This window comes from Equus asinus, chromosome 13 (genome assembly GCF_041296235.1).
Source record: "Equus asinus isolate D_3611 breed Donkey chromosome 13, EquAss-T2T_v2, whole genome shotgun sequence".
NCBI lineage: Eukaryota > Metazoa > Chordata > Mammalia > Perissodactyla > Equidae > Equus > Equus asinus.
Genome location: NC_091802.1, coordinates 11,943,278 through 11,966,444, shown reverse-complemented (window position 1 = coordinate 11,966,444; position 23,167 = coordinate 11,943,278). Strand labels below are relative to the sequence as shown.

The 23,167-nt window shown below is 52.7% G+C and overlaps 2 protein-coding genes across 4 annotated transcripts; one reads left to right on the top strand and one right to left on the bottom strand.

The window, feature by feature from the left end:
• The first annotated feature begins 9,198 nt into the window (after nt 1–9,198).
• On the top strand, nt 9,199–15,095 carry SLC2A4 (solute carrier family 2 member 4). 3 transcript variants are annotated; one of them, XM_014861501.3, is made up of 11 exons: nt 9,199–9,482; nt 10,801–10,917; nt 11,032–11,204; nt 11,294–11,418; nt 11,530–11,645; nt 11,747–11,909; nt 11,992–12,179; nt 12,348–12,452; nt 12,602–12,703; nt 13,247–13,450; nt 13,975–15,095. In XM_014861501.3, exons 1-11 carry the CDS (start codon nt 9,450–9,452, stop codon nt 14,176–14,178), a joined length of 1,530 nt encoding a protein of 509 aa, XP_014716987.1. In that variant the 5' UTR covers nt 9,199–9,449; the 3' UTR covers nt 14,179–15,095. The 3 variants fall into 3 exon arrangements, with proteins under 3 accessions (XP_014716987.1, XP_044601507.1, XP_070338546.1); XM_044745572.2 differs by lacking the exon at nt 13,975–15,095 and adding an exon at nt 13,532–13,792 and having other exon boundaries at nt 9,230–9,482; XM_070482445.1 differs by having other exon boundaries at nt 9,272–9,482; nt 10,688–10,917.
• Nucleotides 15,096–15,535: 440 nt separating this feature from the next.
• YBX2 (Y-box binding protein 2) lies at nt 15,536–21,723 on the bottom strand. The gene is made up of 9 exons (XM_014861503.3): nt 21,381–21,723; nt 20,632–20,695; nt 19,185–19,218; nt 18,226–18,315; nt 17,353–17,637; nt 17,066–17,169; nt 16,555–16,732; nt 16,031–16,115; nt 15,536–15,925 (listed from the first exon to the last, which is right to left on the bottom strand). The coding sequence occupies exons 1-8, from the start codon at nt 21,655–21,657 to the stop codon at nt 16,065–16,067; spliced, it is 1,083 nt and encodes a 360-aa protein (XP_014716989.2). The 5' UTR covers nt 21,658–21,723; the 3' UTR covers nt 15,536–15,925; nt 16,031–16,064.
• Between the last annotated feature and the right edge of the window lie 1,444 nt (nt 21,724–23,167).

Sequence of the window (23,167 nt, the reverse complement as noted above, 5' to 3'; positions counted from 1 at the left end):
ACTCTTTATTATTAATTTTTATTGTTCTACTTTTTGATTAATGGTGAGGTTTTTTTAAAGTGCTTTCCAGCTCTCAAATTCCATGTTTTTCATTACTTGAGTAGATCCAACTTCTCTCCAAGCTCACTGCCACCATCTCAGGCCCAGCCACCATCACCCCTTGTCCGGACACTGCGACTGCCTCCACACCAATCTCCCTGCTTCCCCACTATTCTCCGGAGGGACCTTTTTTTTACAAACTTTGATCTTGTCACTTCCTGTTTAAAATTTGTTTTCATCTTCCAATGACACTCCTTTGTTCCTATTGTCTCACTGAATTTGGCAAATAAATGTCATACCGTGGCGTACCAGACTCTGTGCTTCAGCCACCCTGGCCTTCTCTGTTCCTGAACGGTAACTAGCCTCCTTGCCACCAAAGCGCCTTGCACACTCTCTACTCTATGGCTGGATGCTCTTCTCCATCTTCCCCACCCACCTTCCTCCGCCCAGCTAACCAACTCTTCCTTCAGCTATTAGCTCCACTATCACTTCTCCCAGGAAGCCTAGCCTGACTCCCCACCCCAGACTGAGTCAGATCACCTGCTGAATGCTCTCACCGCTACCTGTACTTATCTTTCAAAGTCCTTATCATAGACTGAAACTGTTTACTTCGTGTGGTTCTTTATTCAGTGCCAGTCTCCCCACTGCACTATAAGTTCCAAGAGCAGAGAGATGTGTCTGCATTGTATCACTAATAAATATTTGATAAACGAATGAATAAATCTCAAGTTAACAATATTTCCATCCACTTGTTCAACAAATATATTCTGAGTGCCTATATAATGTCCCAGGCACCATGCTTGACACTGGGGATAGAGCTGTAAACAAGACAGATACAGAGACTGCACTCATGTCACTTGGATTCTAGAGGGAGGACGCAGGCAATAAAGACATGAAGAAAAATGGCGCATGTTTTGAAAGCAATAAAACAGAGCAATGTGAAGAGGTCTTCTCTAGAGTGAGGTCAGGGAGCACTTTCTGAGGAAGTGACTATTAAATAATGAGCCAGTCATGAGAGAAACATGCTATAGGCAGAGGAGACGACAAGTGCTATACCCTGTGTTGATTGCCTCTTTGAGACTTGTAATATTAATTAATAGCAGGATCTCTCAACGTCGGCACTATTGACGTTTGGGGCCAGATAGTTCTTTGTTGTGGGTGACTGCCCTGTGCATTGTAGGATATCTAGCAGCATCCTTGACTTCTACTGATAAGATGTCAGTGGAACCCTCCCCCAAACCCCAGAGTGACAATCAAAAATGTTTCCAGACTGCTAAATGTCCCATTGGGGGGGGGGGGCGGTGCAAAATCAGTCCCGGTTAAGATCTATCGATTTAAAGTGTGACCAGTCAGCATCGTTGTGGATTTTTTTTTCTCTAGAAGCATTCAAGTAAATAGTTGGGTGCAAAAGAACAAGCAGATGGATGGTTGGAATTAGCCAGGGGTGGGGTTTTGCTAAAAAGAGAGAAAAAAGATTTTAAAGTATTTGCATGAGAGTGATTATGTGTTAGATCATGGATATAAATTGGGCAAGAAGGAGAGTAAGCATAAAAAGGTGTTGGTGGATAGTGAAAAACCGAGAGAGTCAATGGTTTAGAGATCTCCATGAAGTGAGAGGAATGGGGATACTTGTGAACTGGAAGGCTAGGAGGCGATCATCAAGGGTAGGGGGCTTGAATTCAATAAATTGAAAGAGGTTGTTTTTGGAGATGACAAAGCCCAGGGTGTGAGTGTGAGGGTGGGCTAAAGAGAAAGATCATTGGAGATGAAACTGAGGACCGAGAGGCTGCAATTAGATGGAATACCCTGATGGATTTTGAAGTCAACAACAATGATGATAGGAACATAGGTTAAAGAGGATGACTATGAGCCAGGTGTTAAAGTTATCAGTGAATGCGGGTGAATGACCAGGCTGGAAGACCCCAGCAACAATTAGATGTGGTAGTTGATATTACTTCCAGACGTGAACTTCAAAGGCACAGAGGATTTTGAAGGAAGAAGAATGGTCTAGAAGTAGCATTCGGGAGCAACACTCCCGGCTCTGGACCCTCAGGTATGTGAAGTGAAACCAAAACACAAGCCTCTATTAAGAGGGCTGCTGGGGAAGTGTGTCCTCCAAGAAAACCAGGCTTCAGTAAGGTCTAGGAAAGGAACATTCAGAGAAGACCCCGGGCATATAAGGATGATGACAGACGCTGAGTCCAGAGGTCACACTGGAAGAGTTTGAAAGATCGAGTCTGGTTGGAAAATTGGGTTAGATTAGGGGATATACACCACAGCAGGGCATGACAGGTCATATTATGAGGTAAGCAACCCGGTCTGGGAACCAAACCAACTTCTTTGCCTCTATGGGAAAATGTGTTCTGAGTTCTGAAAAACTTAACCAAATATAGAAATACATTTAAAGAGTAATACATCACAAACAAGGACAGTTTATCCCAGGAATGCAAGTGTTTCAATATTAGAAAATCCATCAATGTAATTCATGACATTAATAGACTAAAGGAAAAAAAATTACAGTTACCTCAATCAATAATTTTAAAAAGCATTTTTAAGTTTCAACACCTGCTTAAGATAAAAACCCATGGCAAACAAAGATTAGAAAGAAAATTCTCATACTTAATGAAGAAATTTTAGACTCATCTCTTTTATGATTGAGAAAGGCACAAAGATGCCCACTGTTAGCACTTTTGTTTGACAAAGTCCTGGTGGTCTTGATCAATACTACAAGGAAAGAGAAGAAATAAGTAGTGCAAAGACTGAAAGGGACAAAATAAAACTGATTTTCAGATGATATAGTCATTTACTTAGAAAAGCAAATAACGTCAATAGGGAGACTATTAGAACCAGCAAGGGTGTTCAGCAAGGTTGCTGTAAATAAGATCAACCTACAGGAAAAAAACACTAGTATTTTACCACACCAGCAATAATCATCAGAAAATGTAATAAAAAATAACATTTCAATTTGCATCAGTGACAAAAATTATAAAGCATCTAGGAATTAACCAAGACCTCAGTGGAAAAAAACTTTTAATTCAAGTAAGGCACATAAAAGATGACCTGAATAAATAGAGAAATAATCCATGCTCTTAAAATGGGATCATTCAACAGTATAAAGATATCAGTTGTCTCCAGAATAACTTATAATTTGATATAGTACCAATAAAAATCCACCTTTCTTTTTATTAAAGGTCTTGATAAGTTTACCCCCAGAATTGTATGGAGCAATAAAAGACCACAGATAGTTACGTCAACTTTGAAAGGAAAGAGCAACAAGAAGGGTCTTGCCCTTCCAGAAATTTAAACTTGCTACAAAGCATCCTGAAAGACAGCAACAATAACAGTATGATATTAGTGCAAGAACAGACAGATACACCAATGGAACAGAATACAAACTCAGAGACAGACACTGTATATATCAGAATTTGATATGTGACTCAATAAGAGAAAAATAAATTGGATCCCTAACACCCAAAATAAGTGTGCTCTAGATGGATTAAAAAGACATAAACGTGGGGCTGCCTGGTGGCACAAAGTGGTTAAGTTTTCACGCTCCACTTCAGAGGCCAGGGGTTCGCTGGCCGGATCCCAGGCTCGGACCTAGCACTGCTTGTCAAGCCGTACTGTGGCAGGCATCCATATAAAATAGAAGAAGATGGGCACAGATATTAGTTCAGGGCTAATCTTCCTTACTAAAAAAAGAAAAAGAAAAAGAAATAAAAGATATAAATTCAAGAGTAAAACTCTAAAGTTATTGGGGAAAAAATGGAAAAGAATACCTTTGAATGTGCAGAGATGGAAAAGAACATATGTACATTTTCAAAATCACAAACCACAAGGGGAAAAAAGATCATTTTGATTATATCAAAATTAAAGATTTCTATTCAATGAAGTTCACCAGGGAAAAATTAATAGGCAGACATAGAATGAGAGAAAATATTTGCACTGTCCAAATCTGACAAAGAACTGATTTTCTTTTTAATGTCTTGCCAATCAACAAGAAAAATACTACCAGAGAAAGCAGGCAGACTATAAGAAGGGAATTTACAAAAGAAAGCCAAGGTGCTAACAAGTGTTTAAAGGGATGCTCCAAACTGTAAGTAATCAAAGAAAACTGGTAAGATATCACTGTTCATCTACTGAACTGACAAATAGAAATCCAAACAATTTCTCATGTATTTGATTAAAATCTTGTATAGTCCATTCTGGATTTTAAAAGACCCTCGTCAACACTGGTGAGGGAACAGAGGAACTGGAACCCCATACATCGCTGGTGAGAATGTAAAATGGTACAACCACTGTGGAAAACAGTTTGGCAGTTTCATGAAAAGTTACATATACACCTATCATATAATCCAGCCATTCTACTCTTAGATATTTTGCCAGAGAAATGAAAGCATGTGTCCATACAAAAACTTGTACATGAACGTTCCTAGCAGCTTTATTTACAAAAGCCTAAAACTGAAATAACCCACATGTTCATCAACAGATGAATGGATAATCAAACTGATTATTACTGATAATCAAATCAATAATTTCAGCAACAAAAAGGAATGAACTCTTGATCCACCAAACAGCATAGATGAAGGTCAGTAATTATGTTAAGTGAAAGAAGCCAGACAAAGAGTACGTTCTGTATGATTTCGTTTATATGAAATTCTAGAAAATGCAAACTAGTCTATAATGACAGAAAGCAGATCAGTGGTTGCCTAGGGGTGGGGTAAAAGGCTGAAGGGAGGGATTACAAAGAAGTACAAGGAAACTTTGGGGGATAATGGATATGTTCATTGTCTTGACTGTGGGGCGGTTTCACGGGTGTTTACATATCAAGACTTATCAAATTGTACATTTTAAATATGTGCACTTTATTGTTTGTCAATTATACTTCCATAAAGCTGTTTAAAAAAATAAAAAACCTTATTCAATTCAATCTACTCTAAGCACTATATGAGTATTACATTATTCACCTTTATTAAAACCCTAAAATGCAGATACTATTATTATCTCCCTTCTCATCTTACAGATGAGGTAAATTAGGCACAAAGAGCTTAGGTAACTTTCTCAAGGGCTCAAAGTTAGTAAGTAGCAGAGCTGGGGCTCAAACTCAGGCAGTTTGGACCCAGCATCCTTAACTCTGCTGCCTCTGGGCAGACACTGACTGAGAGGGTGAGGTGGTGGCAGACCCCTCCCACACTGCTGATGGGAGTGGAGACTGGGACAGCCATTGTGACCAGCGAGCTGGCAGTTCTTAGTCAAATTAGGTATAAGTATACCCTGTGACTCAGCAATTCTGCTCATGGAGATGGATATAAACAAAGACATGGACATGGGCATAGGCAGAGATATATCTCCCAAAGAAGTTCTCATAGGACTCCATAGGGAACCTTGTATGAAAATGTTCTTTGCCACATTATTTGTTGCAGTTGGGAACTGGAGGTCACATGGTGCTCATCAGTGACTTTGTGAGCAAGTAAAATGTGGTGTGACTGATACTATGGGGTATTATGCAACAATAAATTTGATAACCACAGAACATGAACGGATTTTTTTTTTTTTGAGGAAGATTAGCCCTGAGCTAACATCTGCTGACAATTCTCCTCTTTTTGCTGAGGAAGATTGGCCCTGAGCTAACCCTGAGTTAACATCCGTGCCCATTGTCCTCTGCTTTCTATGTGGGACGCCTGCCACAGCATGGCTCGATAAGCGCTGCCACCGTCTGCACCCGGGACCCAGAACATGCAAAGGTAACCTCTGGGCCACTGGGCTGGCCCCTGAATGGATTTTTAAAACGTAGCGCTTGCTGAAAATAAGTAAGATCAGGATGAAATTCATAACAAGATACTATTTATATAAATTAAAAATGTTTGCACAGGGGCCACCCCCATGGCCGAGTGGTTGAGTCCGCGGGCTCCGCTTCGGTGGCCCAGAGTTTCGCAGGTTTGGCTCCTGGGCGCAGACATGGCAACGCTCATCAGGCCACACTCAGTCGGTGTCCCATGTGCAACAACTAGAAGGACCCACAACTAAAAATACACAACTATGTACCGGGGGAGCTTTGGGGAGAAAAAGGAAAAATAAAAATCTTAACTAAAAAAATATTTGCACATAAAACAATTCATATTTTGCAAGCGCAGAAAGAAAAAAATGAGCATATTAAATACTTGGAATGGTTGCCTTTTGAGTGAAGACAAACGAGAAATGGGTATGGAAATAAAAGAATAGTTTTAAAAATAAAAACAGAATAAGACATAGATCAATGAAGACAATGTACCAAGAACTGTGTCATTAATTCAATGCTCTGCACCTGAGACCCTAACACACAGACAAAATGCAGCGAAGGGACGGAAGGGAGGAGACAGCATTGCTGGAGCTCAGGAGTCGAGGTTTCCCTCCAGAAGCTGGAAGTAAAGTGGGTCTGTAGAGTTGGAGCTGGAAGCAGAGAGAGGGACGGAGAAATATCCTGGCTTTCTCTTGCCCTCTGATCACTCACCTACCGTGGGCTGAACCCAGTCAGAAGGCACTGAACACACGAGCTTAGAAAACAAAAGCCTGCACGAATTAGCTCCCTATGAAATAGGGCAGAATTTAGGAAGGGCGACAATTGGTTCCGAGATCAAATGGGCCAAGGATTACTATGCGAGAACACACACACACACACACACACACACACACTCCAATGCAAAGTTCCCACTTGTGTCATGTGTCTCTCCTTCCTTTCCAATCCTCTATCAATCAACCTCTTTCCCCCACCTTCCATGACTTTTCTTCCTCCCTGCCAACTCTCTCCTTATTCCTCTCTTGTCTCCTCTTCTACTTCCCCATCACTTTCCCCACACTCTTTAAACTACTCCAACTCCTATACCCAGCTCTGACTGGCTTTCCTTGAGTCCACGTTCCCTGGAGTTTAAACACCTAAAAGGGACCCTGAGAGACATCTAAATGAAAGCAGGGATGTGCCTGGCCCCAAGGGGCAGGACAGACCCCAGGGTGCTGGACCCCAGCCCTGCACTCCACCTACTACACTGACTGATCATCTGCCCCCAACTTCTGCCTCCCTCCTAGTCCCTTTTTCCTCTGGGCACCTTTCTAGGCTTTTCTCCTCTCCCTTTGTGGTATTTCAGAATCCCTGGTTCTCCTTTTACCTTCCTGATCCGTCCCTCTTTACTCCCATCAATCGCTTCTGCTCCTTTCTACTCGTAAATGATCCTCAATATTCAGACCTTAGTTCTTCATCTATATCCCCTTGGTCAGACAGTTAGAGCCATTCACCAAATCACAAAGCCATTCTCCTTTGCGATTGCTCCCCAGTCTGCATTCTTGGTCATCAGGAGCAGACCCTCATTTCATTCATCCGGCAAACATTTACTGAGTGCCCGTCCCTAGGCTGGGTGCTGGAGATACAGAGGTAAACAGGGTGACTTTCTGTCCTCAGGGTTGAAGTACAGAAAAGAAATGATGACAACATACTACACTGGGGACACATGGCTTTCTGGAGGAAAGCCAAGGGAGGTTTCAGAGAGGAGTTGAGGGTTTTTTGAGGGATGAATAGGAGTTTCCTGGTATTCCAGACTGGGGAATTAGTATGACAAAGGCACCAAGGAGTGGAACGACGCTGTGTGTTCTGGGTGCAAGAAGGAGTTAGGTATTGACTAAAACTTGGAGAGGATAGAAGGTGAGGCAGAGATAGGAAAGGAAGGAGGTTTTGTTCACTCTGAAAAGGGGTTTGAACTTGACAGAGGGGGCAACAAAGAGCCAATGATTTGGGGGGCAGGAGTGATGAGGCTGAACTTTTGGTACTATTGTACTCTGCCCTCCATTGTAAGGAAGAGGAGGAGCAGGAAGACCAGTCAATCAGGTGATGGTCTGGACCAAAGAGGCAGCAGCGCAGGTGGAGAAAATGAGATGAATTGTGACTTTAGGAGGTCAAAACACCAATGTTGGTAACTAACTGAATGGGGGGGGTGGGGGGGGGCGCTGTGCAGGAGCGGAGGAATCAAGCATGACTTCCAGGATTCTGATAGGAGTGATAGGGTGGCTAATGGGACCATTCACTGGGATGAGAAAGGAGGAGCAGGTTTGGACCTGCTGATCGTGTGAGCTGCCCCATCCAGGCGGTAGTTGAACACTTAGCTCTGGAGCTCCAGAATGAGGAGTGGGTAGGATGTAACTGAAGCCTTAGAGAGGCAGAATGGCGAGGGACACTGGGCCGGAGACTACCCTGGCCGATGTGCTGCGGAGCCTCGCTCTCCCTCCAGGTGGCACTACAGCTCCGCGCTTCGGAGCCGCGCGCCCTGGGTATTCAGAGTGTTCCGCTTCTCTCAGGACACGCCGACTCTAGGTCGCGCCCTCCTGGCTGTGCAGGATTTAGCCGGGAATTCAAACCCCGAGCAGCCTCCAGAGAGTGTGTCCAAGTTGTCCACGCGGCCAGCACATGAGTGACGACTCAGAGACCTCAGGGCTGGTGGCGTGGTTGATGTGACCAACTGTCCCTCGGGCCTCCTCCAGAAAAAGTGGGGAACAAGTGTGGGGGAAGGGCCAAATGGACAGGGCCGGGAGCTGGGATGCATGGAAAGAGGACCACCAAGCCCAGACACCCGACCCACTAGGAACGGAATTTCCTGTCCCCCAAGGCCACCCCCGCGTAGAAAGCGTGTCGCGGACCCTTTAAGGCTCCATCTCCCTGCCCTCCCCTGCCCGGGACAAGCCAGGACACCCGGGACCTGACATTTGACGTCTCCCGACGTGTGAGCTAAAAATAACCGCTCTGGGTTACTTCAGGCCATTGCTCCTCACCCACCCCGCGCGCCGCCGCGCGCGCCGGGTCTCAGGCCGCCAAGTATACCTGGCCCATCCCCTCCTCTCAGACCTCGCCGTCCCGAGCCCAGGAGCAGCACTTTTAAGTCGCTTCTTCAGCCCAGAACTTTGGCTGGTGGGCGGAGTCTTCACACGAGGAGGGGCGGGGCCGTCTGAGCTCCCGGGACCCTTTTCCCAAACCTTCCCAGCCGGCTGCTGGCGGGAACCTGAGGGGTGTGTCCCGCCGGCACGCTGAGGGGGCGTGGCCTCACTGGCAGACGCGACGACTCTGCCAAACTCCAAACCCAGGGCTCGGGGAGGAGGCGTGGCCTTCTGGGGTGTGCGGGCTCCTGGCCAATGAGTGTTGTGAAGGGCGTGGCCGGGGGGCTGCGGGGGCGCCTCGGGTCTTTTCCCCCGGCCCGGCTGGGCCAGATCTCCCGGAGCTGCTCTCCGGCTCCTTGGCTTGTGGCTGTGGATCCCGCCAGGCCCGCCCTCCACACATCACTCCAGGACCCCAGTCGTCCCCGCGTCCTCTGCCCGCCAGGCCGGAACCGCAGACCCCCTGTCGCCTCGCTCTCATCTACTGCAGCTCCTGCGCCTCCAGCTCCTAAGACGAGATGCCGTCGGGTTTTCAACAGATCGGCTCAGAAGTAGGGTTCAGCATGCGAGGGCGGGACGGGGACATGGGTCCGGCTTTTTTGGGGCTGGGGTCGCGATTGGGGTCAACTAGGGGGCGGTCCCTGCGCAGGCGCAGGGGGTGAGGATGGAAACCTGGCTGTTTATGCCCGGGCTGGCCAACCCGTGACAGTCGGATTCCAGTCCCTCCAAGAGGCAGGGTGGGTTTGGGGTACCGTCCAGGGCCACAAGCCGCAAGTGGATTCTGCGAGTCTGGGGTTCGGGCCATTCTCTAGTGTGCGGCGCGTTGCGCCGGGACTGGGAACACCCTGCCCTCGATCCAGCTTGAGAAAGCAGGTCCAGACAGGTCTTGCCCTCCAGGAGCTGTCCGTCTGTCCCGGCTCGCGGGTAGTTTTTCGAGGACCGGAGGATCTCCGTGGGTCCCCACCCCCACTCCTGGCTGTCCTCCCAGACGCTGAACTTTCCCTTGGCCCCATGGTTGGTGGAGGGACCGGGGGGTAGTGTCAGCCCCCCTTCCCCGAGCTCAGGTTTCCGCTTGGAGACAATCTGTGCCGCCAGAGGCCACCACCGCCACCGCCCCTCACACCACCTTCCCGCCCCCATCCCCTGAGCGTGATTCTCCCAGGCAAAAGCCGGGCATGGCCCCCTGCCTTTCATTGGAGCTTAGAGGGGGAGGGGAGGCCCAGGGCGGAGACAGAGAAGGCCACCCCAAGGGCCATAGGCTGGAAGGAATGACCGCGATGTCCTTTTTGGAATTGCCCTTCTTGAGCTTGTTGGGGGCTTCCAGGAGCCGCTGAGAGAACCCCCGGAGGGGAGGGAAGAGGACAGAGGCTGATGATGATAAGGCTTGGGTCAGTTTATGAAACCAGCACTGTCGGGGATACTGTTAACACTTAATTTTGATTTTCACACTTTCTCTGACAGGTAGGCAAAGCAGGCGACATTAGCCCTGTGTCCCCTAAGCTAGAGGAAGCCTAGGTTCAGAGTGGGGATGGGACTTGCCCAAAGTCACACAAATCTGAACTCAGGGCTCTTAAGGCCAAGCCTGTCCCAAGGTCACAGAGGAATTGTGAGTCCTAGGTCCCAAACATTTCTCTGCCTGCTGATCTCAAACATCCAGTTTCTCCCCCATGCCCTGGTTACTGTCTGGTTCTTCCTGCTCCTGTTTACACTGAGCTCTTCTGGCGATTCCTAATATGGCCCAGTTTCCCTCACCCAGCACGTTGGATGGAACCCAGCATCTTAAGGCTCCGGCTCGGCCTGGGCCCCTGGAAGAAGGCAAGGAACCACTATTCAGTGTGATGTGCCTCCTCTCTGCTTCTGCCTGCCCAGGATGGGGAACCGCCTCAGCAGCGAGTCACTGGGACCCTGGTCCTCGCAGTATTTTCTGCTGTGCTTGGCTCCCTGCAGTTTGGCTACAACATTGGGGTCATCAATGCCCCACAGAAGGTGAGGCCTCTGCAGCTGGCAGAGTAGGGGTGCCCAAACAAGGAGGCAGGGGATGTCAGGGGTGAGCAGAGAGGGAAGGGTCTCCACCGAATCACTCCTATGCTGTGCCCCCAGGTGATTGAACAGAGCTACAATGAGACATGGCTGGGGAGGCAGGGGCCTGAGGGGCCCAGCTCCATCCCGCCAGGCACCCTCACCACCCTCTGGGCTCTCTCCGTGGCCATCTTTTCTGTGGGCGGCATGATCTCCTCCTTCCTCATTGGCATCATCTCTCAGTGGCTCGGAAGGTATGGGGCTGAAGGACAAGGGTGGGAGACAGGAACGTAGTCACAGCACGGGTGCCCTGACTCTTACGTCGCCACTCTTTGCCTGCCAGGAAAAGGGCAATGCTGGTCAACAATGCCCTGGCAGTGCTGGGGGGCAGCCTCATGGGCCTGGCTGACACTGCTGCCTCCTATGAGATGCTCATTCTTGGACGGTTCCTCATTGGCGCCTACTCAGGTACCCACAGGCACCATGGCCTGCCTAGTGCCTTGCTCTCCTTCACTATCCCTGGGTTTGGGGGTGGGAGTGGGCAGCTGCCCTCAGCCTTCTCTTCTTCCCTTTGTCCAGGGCTGACGTCAGGGCTGGTGCCCATGTATGTGGGGGAGATCGCCCCCACTCACCTGCGGGGTGCCTTGGGGACACTCAACCAACTGGCCATCGTCATTGGCATTCTGATCGCCCAGGTGACTGGGCCTGGCCTCGTGTGGGGCTAGGCAGGGGTTTGGGATGGGGCTCTGGGGAATGGGCTGAATGGCCTGCCCTCCTTCCCATCCTTCTCCCACAGGTGCTGGGCTTGGAGTCTATGCTGGGCACTGCCACCCTATGGCCACTGCTCCTGGGCATCACAGTGCTGCCTGCCCTTCTGCAGTTGGTCCTACTGCCCTTCTGCCCAGAAAGCCCTCGCTACCTCTACATCAGCCGGAACCTGGAGGGGCCTGCCAGAAAGAGTGAGCTTCTACCCTGTCTTGCTAGCACCTGTCCTCCCAGGCCCCCTCCCTGCCCTCTCAGGCTGACCCTCCTCACCTTCAGGTCTGAAGCGCCTGACAGGCTGGGCTGACGTGTCTGGAGTGCTGGCTGAGCTAAAGGAAGAGAAGCGGAAGCTGGAGCGTGAGCGGCCACTGTCCCTGCTCCAGCTCCTGGGCAGCCGTGTCCACCGGCAGCCCCTAGTCATTGCAGTTGTGCTGCAGCTCAGCCAGCAGCTATCGGGCATCAACGCTGTATGTATGCGGCACCTCTGGGAGGGGCAAGGGTTAGGGAACAGCCCAAGAGGAGGGGAGAAGGGAGCCAGCCCCCTCCATTAAAACTCAGGGTCAGTCCAGCTTGGTGTGGCTGCAGGGGAGGAAGGGACATCCCTGCCATCTCCTTTTCTTCTCCCCCACCTCTAGGTTTTCTATTATTCAACCAGCATCTTCGAGAAGGCAGGAGTAGGGCAGCCAGCCTATGCCACCATAGGAGCTGGTGTGGTCAACACAGTCTTCACCTTGGTCTCGGTAACTGCTGGACTCTGGAAGGGCCCCCACCATTGGCTTCACATCCCTGGGTGTCCTGGAGGTCTACTCTTGGTGGCCCCCACACACCCAACCCCTTCTACTTCCTGTGCACTGAAGGCCCCCTGCCAAGCCCATTTCTCTGCCCACAGGTGTTTTTGGTAGAACGAGCTGGGCGCCGGACACTCCATCTCCTGGGCCTGGCGGGAATGTGTGGCTGTGCCATCTTGATGACTGTGGCTCTGCTTCTGCTGGTGAGGCCTAGGGAGATGGAAGGGGACCGGAGGCCCAACTCATGGGAAGTGCCCCAAGAGGCTCTGTGAACAGCCAAAGCCCCTCCTCAACATACATGCCTTCCATCCTGGGGCCAGCCCGTGTGCCAGGACTGTGGTCTATGCTCCTGAGGGACCCAGGCTGTATTTTCTCCCACTCTGGGAGGAAGCTGTAGCACAATTCTGGCAGCCGAGAAGGAGAGCCACTCTCAAACCTCAGGAACAATTCCTAAGGACCCAGCTGTAGAACCAAGGGGGAATCAGCCATCATAAGAGCTGAGAGACATGACATCCCCTCTGCCCTGAATTGGCATAGGGCAGTCAGCTGAATGTCAGCGTTCAGAAATGCTCAATCCCCTGTTCTAACCAAGGGTGGCAGACCCCCTAATCCCTCCCCCACCCCCCCGCCACCACCACCATGAGCTACTAGGAGGAATAGATTTCAGTTCTCTGGATGGAGGGCAAAGGAAGATCCAGAAAGACCTGACCTGAGTTCCCCACCCTTCCTGCCTGGTCCCCCACTAGGAGCGAGTTCCAGCCATGAGCTATGTCTCCATCGTGGCCATCTTTGGCTTTGTGGCATTCTTTGAGATTGGCCCTGGCCCCATCCCCTGGTTCATCGTGGCTGAGCTCTTCAGCCAGGGACCCCGCCCGGCAGCCATGGCTGTGGCTGGCTTCTCCAACTGGACGTGCAACTTCATCATTGGCATGGGCTTCCAGTATGTCGCGGTAGGTCTCCTGCCCCTGTCCCATTCTCCCACACCGTAAGCCAGAGGAGGGCAACTCACAGCTAGCCCGCTTGCTTTCCAGTCAGGGACTCCCCTGGCCCATAGACTGCTGGTCTGGGGATCACTTTGGTAGATCACATGGGCCCTGAAGACCACCTGCTCCACCAGAATCAAAGGAAAGAAGGGAGCTGGAGAGCCACAGAGGTGTCTTCAAAACAAACTAGTGGCATAACATATGTACGCTGGGAATAAAATTATAAACTTCATATTAATACTGCAAATGTCTGGGAATCCACCCTGAGTTCAATAACTCAGGATAGTAAAGAGAGAGAAACTATAGGAGAGTTGGGGTCCAGAGAATCCTTTTTTCACTAAATTCTCATTCCTGGTAATTTCCATTGTCCTGCAAAGGAGCCACTTGCTTTCTGCAGTATCCCAGCTCCCTATGAGGGTCTTTAGTTCCTGACTTGCCTGAGACCATCCCTCGCTCCCCCCAGTCAACACTTCTTTTTCCACCTGTCCCAGGATGCTATGGGTCCCTACGTCTTCCTTCTATTTGCGGTCCTCCTGCTTGGCTTCTTCATCTTCACCTTCTTAAGAGTGCCTGAAACCCGAGGCCGGACGTTTGACCAGATCTCAGCCGCTTTCCACCGGACACCCTCTCTTTTAGAGCAGGAGGTGAAGCCCAGCACGGAACTTGAGTATTTAGGGCCAGATGAGAATGACTGAGGGCAGGCAGGGGTGGGAGAGCCGGTGCTCTCTACCCCCCTCAGAGCCCCCTCCTTCTCTGCAGCACTTTAACCCTCTCTTCCCCATTACTTCCAGGGTGGAGGAAACCCTGCAGCCTGGTGGAATTGGGAAGCTGGAGGGAAGGGTGGTCTGAGCACCCCCTCAATCCCCTCGTGTGACTCTTGGATTATTTATGTGTTGTGGTTAGGCTGTGGTCATCAGGGTGGGCCATTCTCCCCTCTCGTCCCCTCCATCCTCCATAGCCCACCCCCACCCCTTCCAGCCTCAGCTCCAGAATATTTTCATCCCCCTGCTAGAGAAGGGGGATTGGAGGGGGGAGGCGTTAGGACTGACTGTTTAGTGGAGGGGCAAGTGAAGCCAAGAGCAGGACTGGAGAAGAGAAACTGAGTGTCCTGCCACCCTGGACTCCTCCCACTCTCTGGCACTTTCTCTGAATTATTGCCACATAGACTCTGGGTGAAGGGGTGGTCTGTTTTGACCCCTCCAGGGCAAAGGATGCACCCTCCCAAGGTCTAACCTCACCTCTGTCACTGCAGGCTCAGTTCTCTCGCTCCACTTTCCACGGCGAGAGGGAACACATGCCCTTATGTGGCGAAGGGAAGGGACAGCAGGCTCCCACCTCTAGACTTAGGGCTCTGGGTCCTACCCCCACTGCTCCCCAAGGCTGCCAGGTGGGGGTCCCAGCTCTTTCCTCCTCTCTCATCCTAGAAGGGTGTTGCACCCACAGGCTTTTGACCAGCTAAAGGAAACAAGAATTTGAAAGGCTGCCTGTAAACCCTGGGCTTGGAGGAGCCTTCAGATATTTTTGTATATGTCTGAAAAAGAAGGGAGAAGAAACTGAAGGTCTGTTGTACTAAATGTATATATATAGATACGTATATAAAGTCACTGTATGAGACGCGCGTCCTGTCGTGTGGAGGCACTCAAGGATGGCTGAGACAGGGACTGTGACTTCCCTTCCCCCCTCTGCCTCCTCTCTATCCTGCCTTAGCCCGAGGCTGCAGAATCCTCTGGATGCTATCACTCGTGCTTCCAGTTATACTTCTGGTCATTGCTTTTATTAACAGTAGTAAATGCTCCATAAGTTGTAGCTGCAAGTGCCAGACACTGCTCTTGGCACTTTACAAAACACTCATTCTACAAGGGAGGAATCCCCATTTTACAGATGGGGAAAGTGAACGTCACGGGGTGAAGGCACTCCCTCAGAGCTGCACAGCTAGAAACAGGGGCACACGGAGTCCAGAGCAGGCCCTGCCCACTGCCCCACATCCTCCTCCCACCTTCAACAGGGAGCGATCAGCGAGTATCCAAACAGAAAAGAGGCAGAGACCAAAACGACAGGAAAGCCTGTTTTTGTTTTTACTGGAGGCTCAGGTGGCACATGACAGTTCATAAAATGGCTTCAGAGGTCGGGGGTAGGGGTAGAGAGGAAACAAAAAATAAACTGGGGTGGGAAAGAAAAACAACCAGGAGGAGGTAAGAGCTGGCTGGTTCCTTCTCAGCCTGATTTAGGGGAGGGAGGTGGTGCCTCTGAACAATAAAGATGGATCCCTTCCTTCAACCCTTGGTAGGGGAGAGAAAAAAAAAAAGCAAAAGGCTGTTGCTTTGGCCCTCCTGAGTCTCAAGGAAAAGGGGGAAAAGCCGATGTTTTGATGTCATGAATTATGGGAAAGGGGGGAGGGGGTCCTGGATAGGGTACGGGTCAGTTGGAAAAACTGGCAGATACCTGAGAGAGAAAAAGAAATGGACAGTCACAACAGCCGCTTCTCATGACCCAGTGCCCTGCCCTCATGGCTACCTGCCCTGGGCCTCCCCAAGAGCAGCCACTCACCAGATGGTAGCTCTGGGTATCCTTTGAGTTGGAATCACTCCAGTATGGTGGTGGTGGGGTCCCCACTGTTGATGGGGGCTGAGGTCTAGAGAACAGGACTGTTCTACTGAGATTCTCCTGTTCTTTAGAACCCCAGCTTCAACCTTCTCCCACCTTGTCTCTTCCATGCCCATTGCCCCTTCCCACTCCTCCCCAGTTCTCACATCCACAAGCTGGTGCTGTGGCTCCAAGTGGAGCTGAGAGGGAAGTCTGCAGGGGGTGACACGGGCTCGACTGCCTCTGCTAGGGTTTCTTGGTAGGTGGGGTGCCTGCCAGGAGTGCGCCCAGCAGTACTGGCTCTTGGGTGTCAGGGTGCACAGAAGCAGGTGGGATGGGGGTGGGGGCAGGGCCAGGATGCAGGGGAGCAAAGGAATAGAGTGAGAAGGGAAAAGAAGAGTATAGAAGGAAGGAAGGGAAGAAGGGAAGTCGGCCCCAGCTTTTTCTTTCATCCCCTTGCACCCTGGGTAGACAATCCAAGGTCTCACCTCTGGGGCTGTGGGCTGCCTGGGTCCAGGGGGCTGCTGCCGTCGCCGCTGGAAGTAGGGGCGGTTTCGTGGGCGCTGAGGCTCAGGCCGGGAACCATCAGTGGGGCCTTGGCTGGGCTTGGTCTCGCCATCCCCACCTTCTGTGGTAGGCTGCTGGGGTGGCCTGGGGCGGAAGGGCCTGGGGAGAGAAGTGGGGACCCTGAAGGGAGCAGGGAGCCCAGTTCAGACCACCTCTCTCCCTCCCTCCCAGCAGTCCTCCAGCAGAGGAGGACTAGCTGCTTCCCCATCCTCACCCGGACCCCACCCCCAGGAGCCAGCCATGCAGCCCCTAGAGCCTGCTGCTCCCTGGGAACCTCAACAGTAATTGCTCAGCTACCCAGCCCTCCTCACCACTAGCTTCAGGCTCTTATTAGAACTTAGCTCTTCCCCCTCCCATCCTCCTGTCCCCTTCCCCCTGGGGACCAATACTGGATGTGAAGGGGAAGATAGAGCTCCGGAGAGGGAGTCTTACCTTCGGTACCTGGGCCGGAATCTAGGTGGGGGGACCCGCTCATCTCCCTGCTGCTGGTCCCCCTCCAATGGGGCTGTCTCTTTGGGTTCTACCCCATCAGTGCCCTGGGGACATACAAAGGCCTCGGTGAGCAGGTGGGACACCAGGTGCCCAGGACGCAGGTCTCCACAGCTCTTCCCAGGCCTCAGTTCCGCTTCCTCTGGGGACTCTGTGTCTCTATCCTCACCAACTCCCACTCCCTTCCCAGGACTTGGGTAGCTGCTTCCCTCGTTCCCAGTTCCCCTCACCTCCATAGGCTGCTGCTGGTTGGGGGGCCGAGGGCCTCGCACAAAGCGCCTTCGGTAGAAGAAGGGTGGTGGGCGCCTTCGTCTGGGCCGCTGCCCAGAGTCTTCAGCTCGCTCCCCTTCGCTGCCTGGTTCTGTCCCGCCTGATGGAGCCTCTGCCACCATGGGTGGCGGGGCAGCTGGGCGAGGCCGGGGAATGAATCGGCGGAACCGACGTCGATTGGGGGCATAGCGGCTGCCTTTCACTGGCACCCCCCCAGGCCCAGTTACATTAGCAGCTTCTGCACCCTGGGAAGAAGGCGGGGAGGAAACACAACTTGCTCCAACGACAAATGCACAGCATTCCAACACTTGCTTGAATTAGTCCTCCCCTTCTTCCAGCTAAACTCCCCTCTCTGGCTTTCCCTCGTCTCTAACTTCTGCTTCTTTCCACCCTCCCCAGGGGGGCAATGACATGTGTTTGGACAAGTACAACTTGTCCTTTGGACTAGCTGCTACTGGACCCTTTGGAGTTTAAGACTGGAGTTGGGGATGGAGAAGAGGTCTGGCAGCAACCGTCCATCTTGCTGCAGAGGGCTGCCTCTGAGACCTGGGGACAGGGCCCTGTGTGGAGGGCAAACATGGGAGTGCTTGGTGAACTACAACAAAACCCAGCTATTACTGACTGATGACAGGGACATGTTCTTTAGGACATCCCTTAGAGCAGCTAGAGTGTTAATGCCAACTTCGTGGGAACACGTTCCTGCTCCCACAGCCTGGGCTAACCAGCCAGAGGAAGAGCTGGCCTCCAAAGCCTGAAGCCCAAAGCCTGAGATGCCCTCCAGGCCATCCTCCCACAAGCTTGGTCGACTCTATATCCCAGAGCAGCCCCCAAACCTTCTCTCCTTCCACGACATCAAACTCCACAGTCTCCCCATCTCCAACGCTGCGCAGAAACTTCCTGGGGTTGTTTCTTTTAATAGCTGTCTGGTTAGGGGAAAGGCCATGAGAAAGGTGAGGACAGCAAGCCGGGAGCCTCTCTCTCCCCTGCTGGGTCCACCACCCAATTTCATCCTTTTCATCATTTCACTTGTGGGCTGGGGCTGGAGGGCGGAGCAAGAAGGTAGTCAGAGTTTAGGAGGGGAAAAGCCATAAGCTAGGGGCCTCAGGACTGATTGTGCAGTTACCACTGTCCCCAGGATACACTCCCTCCTCCCCTTACCCCTTGGGGATTTCAAAAAGGGAGGCAAGAAACATGAACTCAAACGCAAAACCAAAAGCAGAGAAAGTCTAAAGTTGCAAAGCGGGTAAAATGGACTGTGCTGCTTACCTCAGTCCCACTGAGCGCTCTTTCCACCAAAGCGGTGGTTCTCAAACTGTGGCGAGCATCAGCATCACCTGGAGGGCTTGTTAACAGACTGCTGGGCCCCTCCCCCAAGTCTGACTGATTCAGGAGGTCTGAGGTGGGGCCTGAGAATTTGGATGTCAGGTGATGCTGCTGGTGCAGGGACCACACTTGGAGAACCACTGCACCCAAGTACTTCTAGCCTGTGTCCTTTCCCTCTGAACACTGCCTATGATTCATTCCTGTAGTGTTAACAGGTCCCAGTAGGTAGTGAGCGTGCTGTGCCTGGAGGGCAACAAGTACATTTCTTACAGAGACAACCCAACACAAGTGGGGCCAATGGCAGTTAATACAGGCACCTGAGGCAGATGGGGAGCAGAACTATTTCCCGGTGGGCATGCTGTTGTGAGAGAAAAGCTGGAAAAAGATGATCTGTGCTGTGAAGGATTATGGCGAAGGCCATCAAAGAGAGGGCGGGTTCCTGCCCTCAGAATGCCAACCTAGCTCTTACCTGGTGAACAAAGACGTCCTCTTTGGTGTCATTCCTGCAGAACAGGATGGGTCGTTAGGGGGTATGTGGTGAGGCGCTCACCTCCACTGAAGCCTCACTAGCTGCCCATTCCTAAGATAGTGGGCCCACTCTCTCCAGCCTTCCATGGCTGCTTGGGAGCAGACAGGGCCCAGGGAGCAAGACAAGAGCCAGCAGGGCCCCTGGAAGCTGGTACAAAGAGAATGTACCTAAAACCTCAGTGAAAAACTTGGGCTTCATGAGAAGGGCGGAGGGGGAAGGCAAAGGCACCTTGAAGGAGCTGGGCCAGCTCTTTACCTGCTGAGCACTCCACCTTCTACCCCAGGGGCACCTTAGAACCTGGTAGTGCTGGGTGTAGGTGTTCCTAGCCAACCGCCCCACTTCCCCAACCCCCATCATGGCTGGAAAATTCCGCTCTGTCTCCTTCCTTCTACAGTCAAGTAGGGAGAAAGTGGGGACAGGGGTAGAGGTGCAGAACAAGTTTAAGGGGACAATGTGTCAAGAACTTGCTCCAAACAGCCACAAAACTTTATTCTCATGCTCAGCCTGGCAGTGAAGCCCAGGGTCAGCCTCCCTCTCAACACACCAAGGGATCAAGGATGAGAGAGAAGATATTGGTTCATTCTCTATAAGTCGTCTGCCTATCACCCCAGTTTATCCTCGCACCCCAAGGAGGGCAGTGAAGAGGTTTTCCTTTAGAACCTCCCAGGGATCTTCAGTTTCCAGAATTAGAGAGGGACCCTTCCCTAGAACAAATGTTCTAGCTTTAAAACACTTGGATCTGCACAAAGGTCAGCCTGCTTAGAGGCAATTGGGGCCTCCCAGGAGGGCCGGGCTGGGCAGGGTGCCCAGGCTGGGGAAGGGCCCACTGGGGGAGACCTGGCTCTGCTCAGATCTACCACTGAGGCCCCGCTCAGTGCTGAGAGGGCGTGGGGCTGCTGAACCAAGAAAGCAGGAGCTCTGGCTGGGCTGGCCCCTTCCTCCCCCACCCCCACCAGCCTCAGTCCCATCAGGTGGGGTATTCAAATGAGCCAACAGCTCTCTAAGGGAGATGAGTTATGAGAGTGCTATGTGTACTGCCTGAAACAGGAAATGAGGAGTCCAGCCTGGAGCCCTGAGGCACAGAGAGCAGGGACATTCTGCCCCAAAGGGGGGCAAACTAAACCAAAAGATGAGACAGACAAGCTGGGAGGATCAGAGCCAGCTTTGCCAACTTCCTAGATCATTAACCCTCTGCTGCCCTTGAAGAATGTAGAGGAGGTTTCATCTTGCCCACATTTGTGCTGTGGTTAAAGACTTTCAATCAGCGTCAGCTGGACATTGCAACCATGTGCCTTGGCAGGGTAGAGATGAGGCTGGGAAGGTGTCCAGTCCCACAAGCCAGTTTGGAAGACACCCGTTCCACCCCCTCCCTGAGTTCCTCGGATACCTGTTGATGAATCCGTAACCATTCCGGACGTTGAACCATTTGACAGTGCCCAGGACTTGGATTGCTGCCAGGCAGAGATGCAGTGGGGACAGTAAGATGGGGGGAAGAGATGGAGTTGGACTCAGTTTTGAGACACTCCAAAATCTAACCTACCTCCCTATTATCTATTAAGCTTAACTGCAAGCCAACCAGGTTTCACCTAGCAGTTTCAAGGCATTCTCATCCCAGATCCATCAAACAGAAGCCCCCACGCAGCGGCGCTCAGGCTTTCAAAATCCTTCCAACTCTAAGGCAAGTTCCTCATATGCTACAAATCCAGGCCCCTCACCTACAACCGGGTACTCACCTGGTCCACGAAGTCCCGCCCTCAGGTCACAACTGAGGGCTTTTCCAGCCCTCCCAATGTAAGGGTCCCTAGTGCACCTGCTTCCTGGGCTGAGATATTTGCCCAGTACTAACCTGAGTCAGCTAGGCCAAGTCAACCGCCCCGGGGGCGTGGCCAGACCCTGAGGTTTTATCCTCCACCCCAAGGCCCTAGCTGAACCTGTCGACCACGCCCTCCTGCCCAGGAAGGCAAGGCAGGATTTCCCACAAGGGGAACTCACTTTGGTCGGCTGCCCCCAGCCCAGCCAGACCTTTGAGCCTCCAGGCCAGGCCCGCTCAGCTTTCCGACCCCATCGGGCTCCACGTTGCCCCTCCCCCAGCCCGCCGACCCTTAAGAGCCGCCCTGGCACGCGCCCCCCCCTCACCCAGCACCGGCTTGTCCGCCTGACTCCGGGCGGGGGGTGCGGGGGTCCCCAAGGCCGCCGTCGCCGGGTTGCCAGGGGTGCGGGGGCCCGGCGCCGAGGGCGTCCCAGCAGCGGGACCCGAGGCTGCTCCGACCCCGCCGCTGCCCGCCCCGCCGCCTGCTTTCTGTGGCTCCCCGGCGGGCACCGGTACCACCACCGCTACCACCCCTGCCGCCGTCGCGGGCACCGTCGCCGCGGGGGCCGCTGTAGCCACCGCTGCCGCCTCCGCCTCGCTCATCCCGCCGGGTCCAGTACCGGCCCCCGCCGCCACCTCCTCCTCCTCCGCCGCCGCCTCCGCCACCGCCCCGGCCCCTCCCCCCGGCTCGCGAACCCGCCGCCCCGCTCGGTCCTCGCGCCCCGAGCCTCGCCCGCACGCCGGCAGCGGGCCCTGAGCCGAGGCCAATCGCAGCCCGCAGCCGCGGCGCGCGCAGGCCCCGCCTCCGGGCCACAGGCCAATCCTAGCGGAGCAGCCCCCCGACCCGCACGCCGGCCCCGCCTCCCGGACTTCGCGCCGCGGCCGAGGCCCCCGCCCGGAGCCCCGTAAGTACACCTGGGCCCCGCCCCGAGGCTGTCACGTGACCATTCCCAACCCAGCCCATTGGCCGGCGGGCCCTTTCCCCTCCCCCCTCCGCCCCTTTCCACCGGCCGCGGGAAATCAAACGGGCTAGTTGCGCCCCAACCGCCACCTGGCGTCTGCGCGAAGGGCGGGGCGGCGGGCGCATCGCCAAGGTTGCCCCTGACTACAGAGGCGGAGGCTGGAGCCGGCAGCCTAGGTTCTGGCTGTGAGCGCAGCACTCACCTCCACCCTCGGGACCGCCCTTACCCGTACTGCCGGGTGTGGACGCCTCCTTCCCAGTACCCCGCCATCCCTCTCCCTGCAGGATGCACCGCACGCCCGGGGCTGCGGTGTGCGTCTGCGGAGCAAGCTGGAAGGCGCGGCAGAAGGACTTTCCCAGCTCACGGTTGCTCTCACAAGCTGGGCCTCTCACTTTTGTTTTTGAGCTGAACTACATATAGCAATATGCACCACTCTTTGCTGAGTTTTGATAAATGTGTCCATCCATGTAGTCAACACCCTAATCAGGGTATTTTTCCCTCGCCCGAGAAATTTCTCTGGAGCCCCTTCCAGGCAATCCCAGCCTCCCCGAGACCACCGCTGTTCTGATGTCTACCACGGTGGATTAATTTCAGGGTCCACCGTGGGCTCGGCCTGGCGGGGGCCTCCCTCTCCGGCTTTCTGCCCTCTCCCTGGCCACTGCCCTCCGCCGCCTTTCATTTCTCCAACTGGCTAGGCTCTGCGGACTCAAGGCCTTCCCCCAGGCAGTTTCCACTGCCTCGAACGTGTCCTCCGTGTCTCTCAGGGTGAATTCTTCTAGTACCAGCTTACATATCACTCCTCAGTATCACATCATCTTTTATTTTTCTCATGGCATTTTTGAAAATATGGACGTATCCTGTTCCTTTGCTTCTTTATTCTATTCCTCCTCCCGCCCCGTCCCCTGGACAACGCTAGACCGTGAACTCCACAGCAATAAGAGCCTGGTAGTTGTGCCTGACACCTGGAGCAGTGCCTGGCGCAACATGGGCGCTCAATATTTCTTGAATAAATGAATGGTCCCCATTCCACAGATGAGAAGACTGTGGTCCGGTGCGAGGCTTGCGCCAGATTTCGCGGGAACCCGGAAGGTCCGGCCCTGGAGCAGCAATCTCCCTTCCAAAGTAATGAGGCTCCAGAAGTCGCTCCTTCC

What these genes read in the sequence shown, in the direction of transcription:
- SLC2A4 (XM_014861501.3), top strand. Translation starts at nt 9,450, where the DNA reads ATGCCGTCGGGTTTTCAACAGATCGGCTCAGAA. An exon ending in ATCTCTCAGTGGCTCGGAAG is followed by an intron (nt 11,205 to 11,293) that starts GTATGGGGCTGA and finishes TTTGCCTGCCAG; the next exon opens with GAAAAGGGCAATGCTGGTCA. An exon ending in CTGTGGCTCTGCTTCTGCTG is followed by an intron (nt 12,704 to 13,246) that starts GTGAGGCCTAGG and finishes GTCCCCCACTAG; the next exon opens with GAGCGAGTTCCAGCCATGAG.
- YBX2 (XM_014861503.3), bottom strand. Translation starts at nt 21,657, where the DNA reads ATGAGCGAGGCGGAGGCGGCAGCGGTGGCTACAGCGGCCCCCGCGGCG. An exon ending in GGTTACGGATTCATCAACAG is followed by an intron (nt 19,219 to 20,631) that starts GTATCCGAGGAA and finishes CCTGTTCTGCAG; the next exon opens with GAATGACACCAAAGAGGACG. An exon ending in GGCAGCCCACAGCCCCAGAG is followed by an intron (nt 16,116 to 16,554) that starts GTGAGACCTTGG and finishes CCTGTTCTCTAG; the next exon opens with ACCTCAGCCCCCATCAACAG.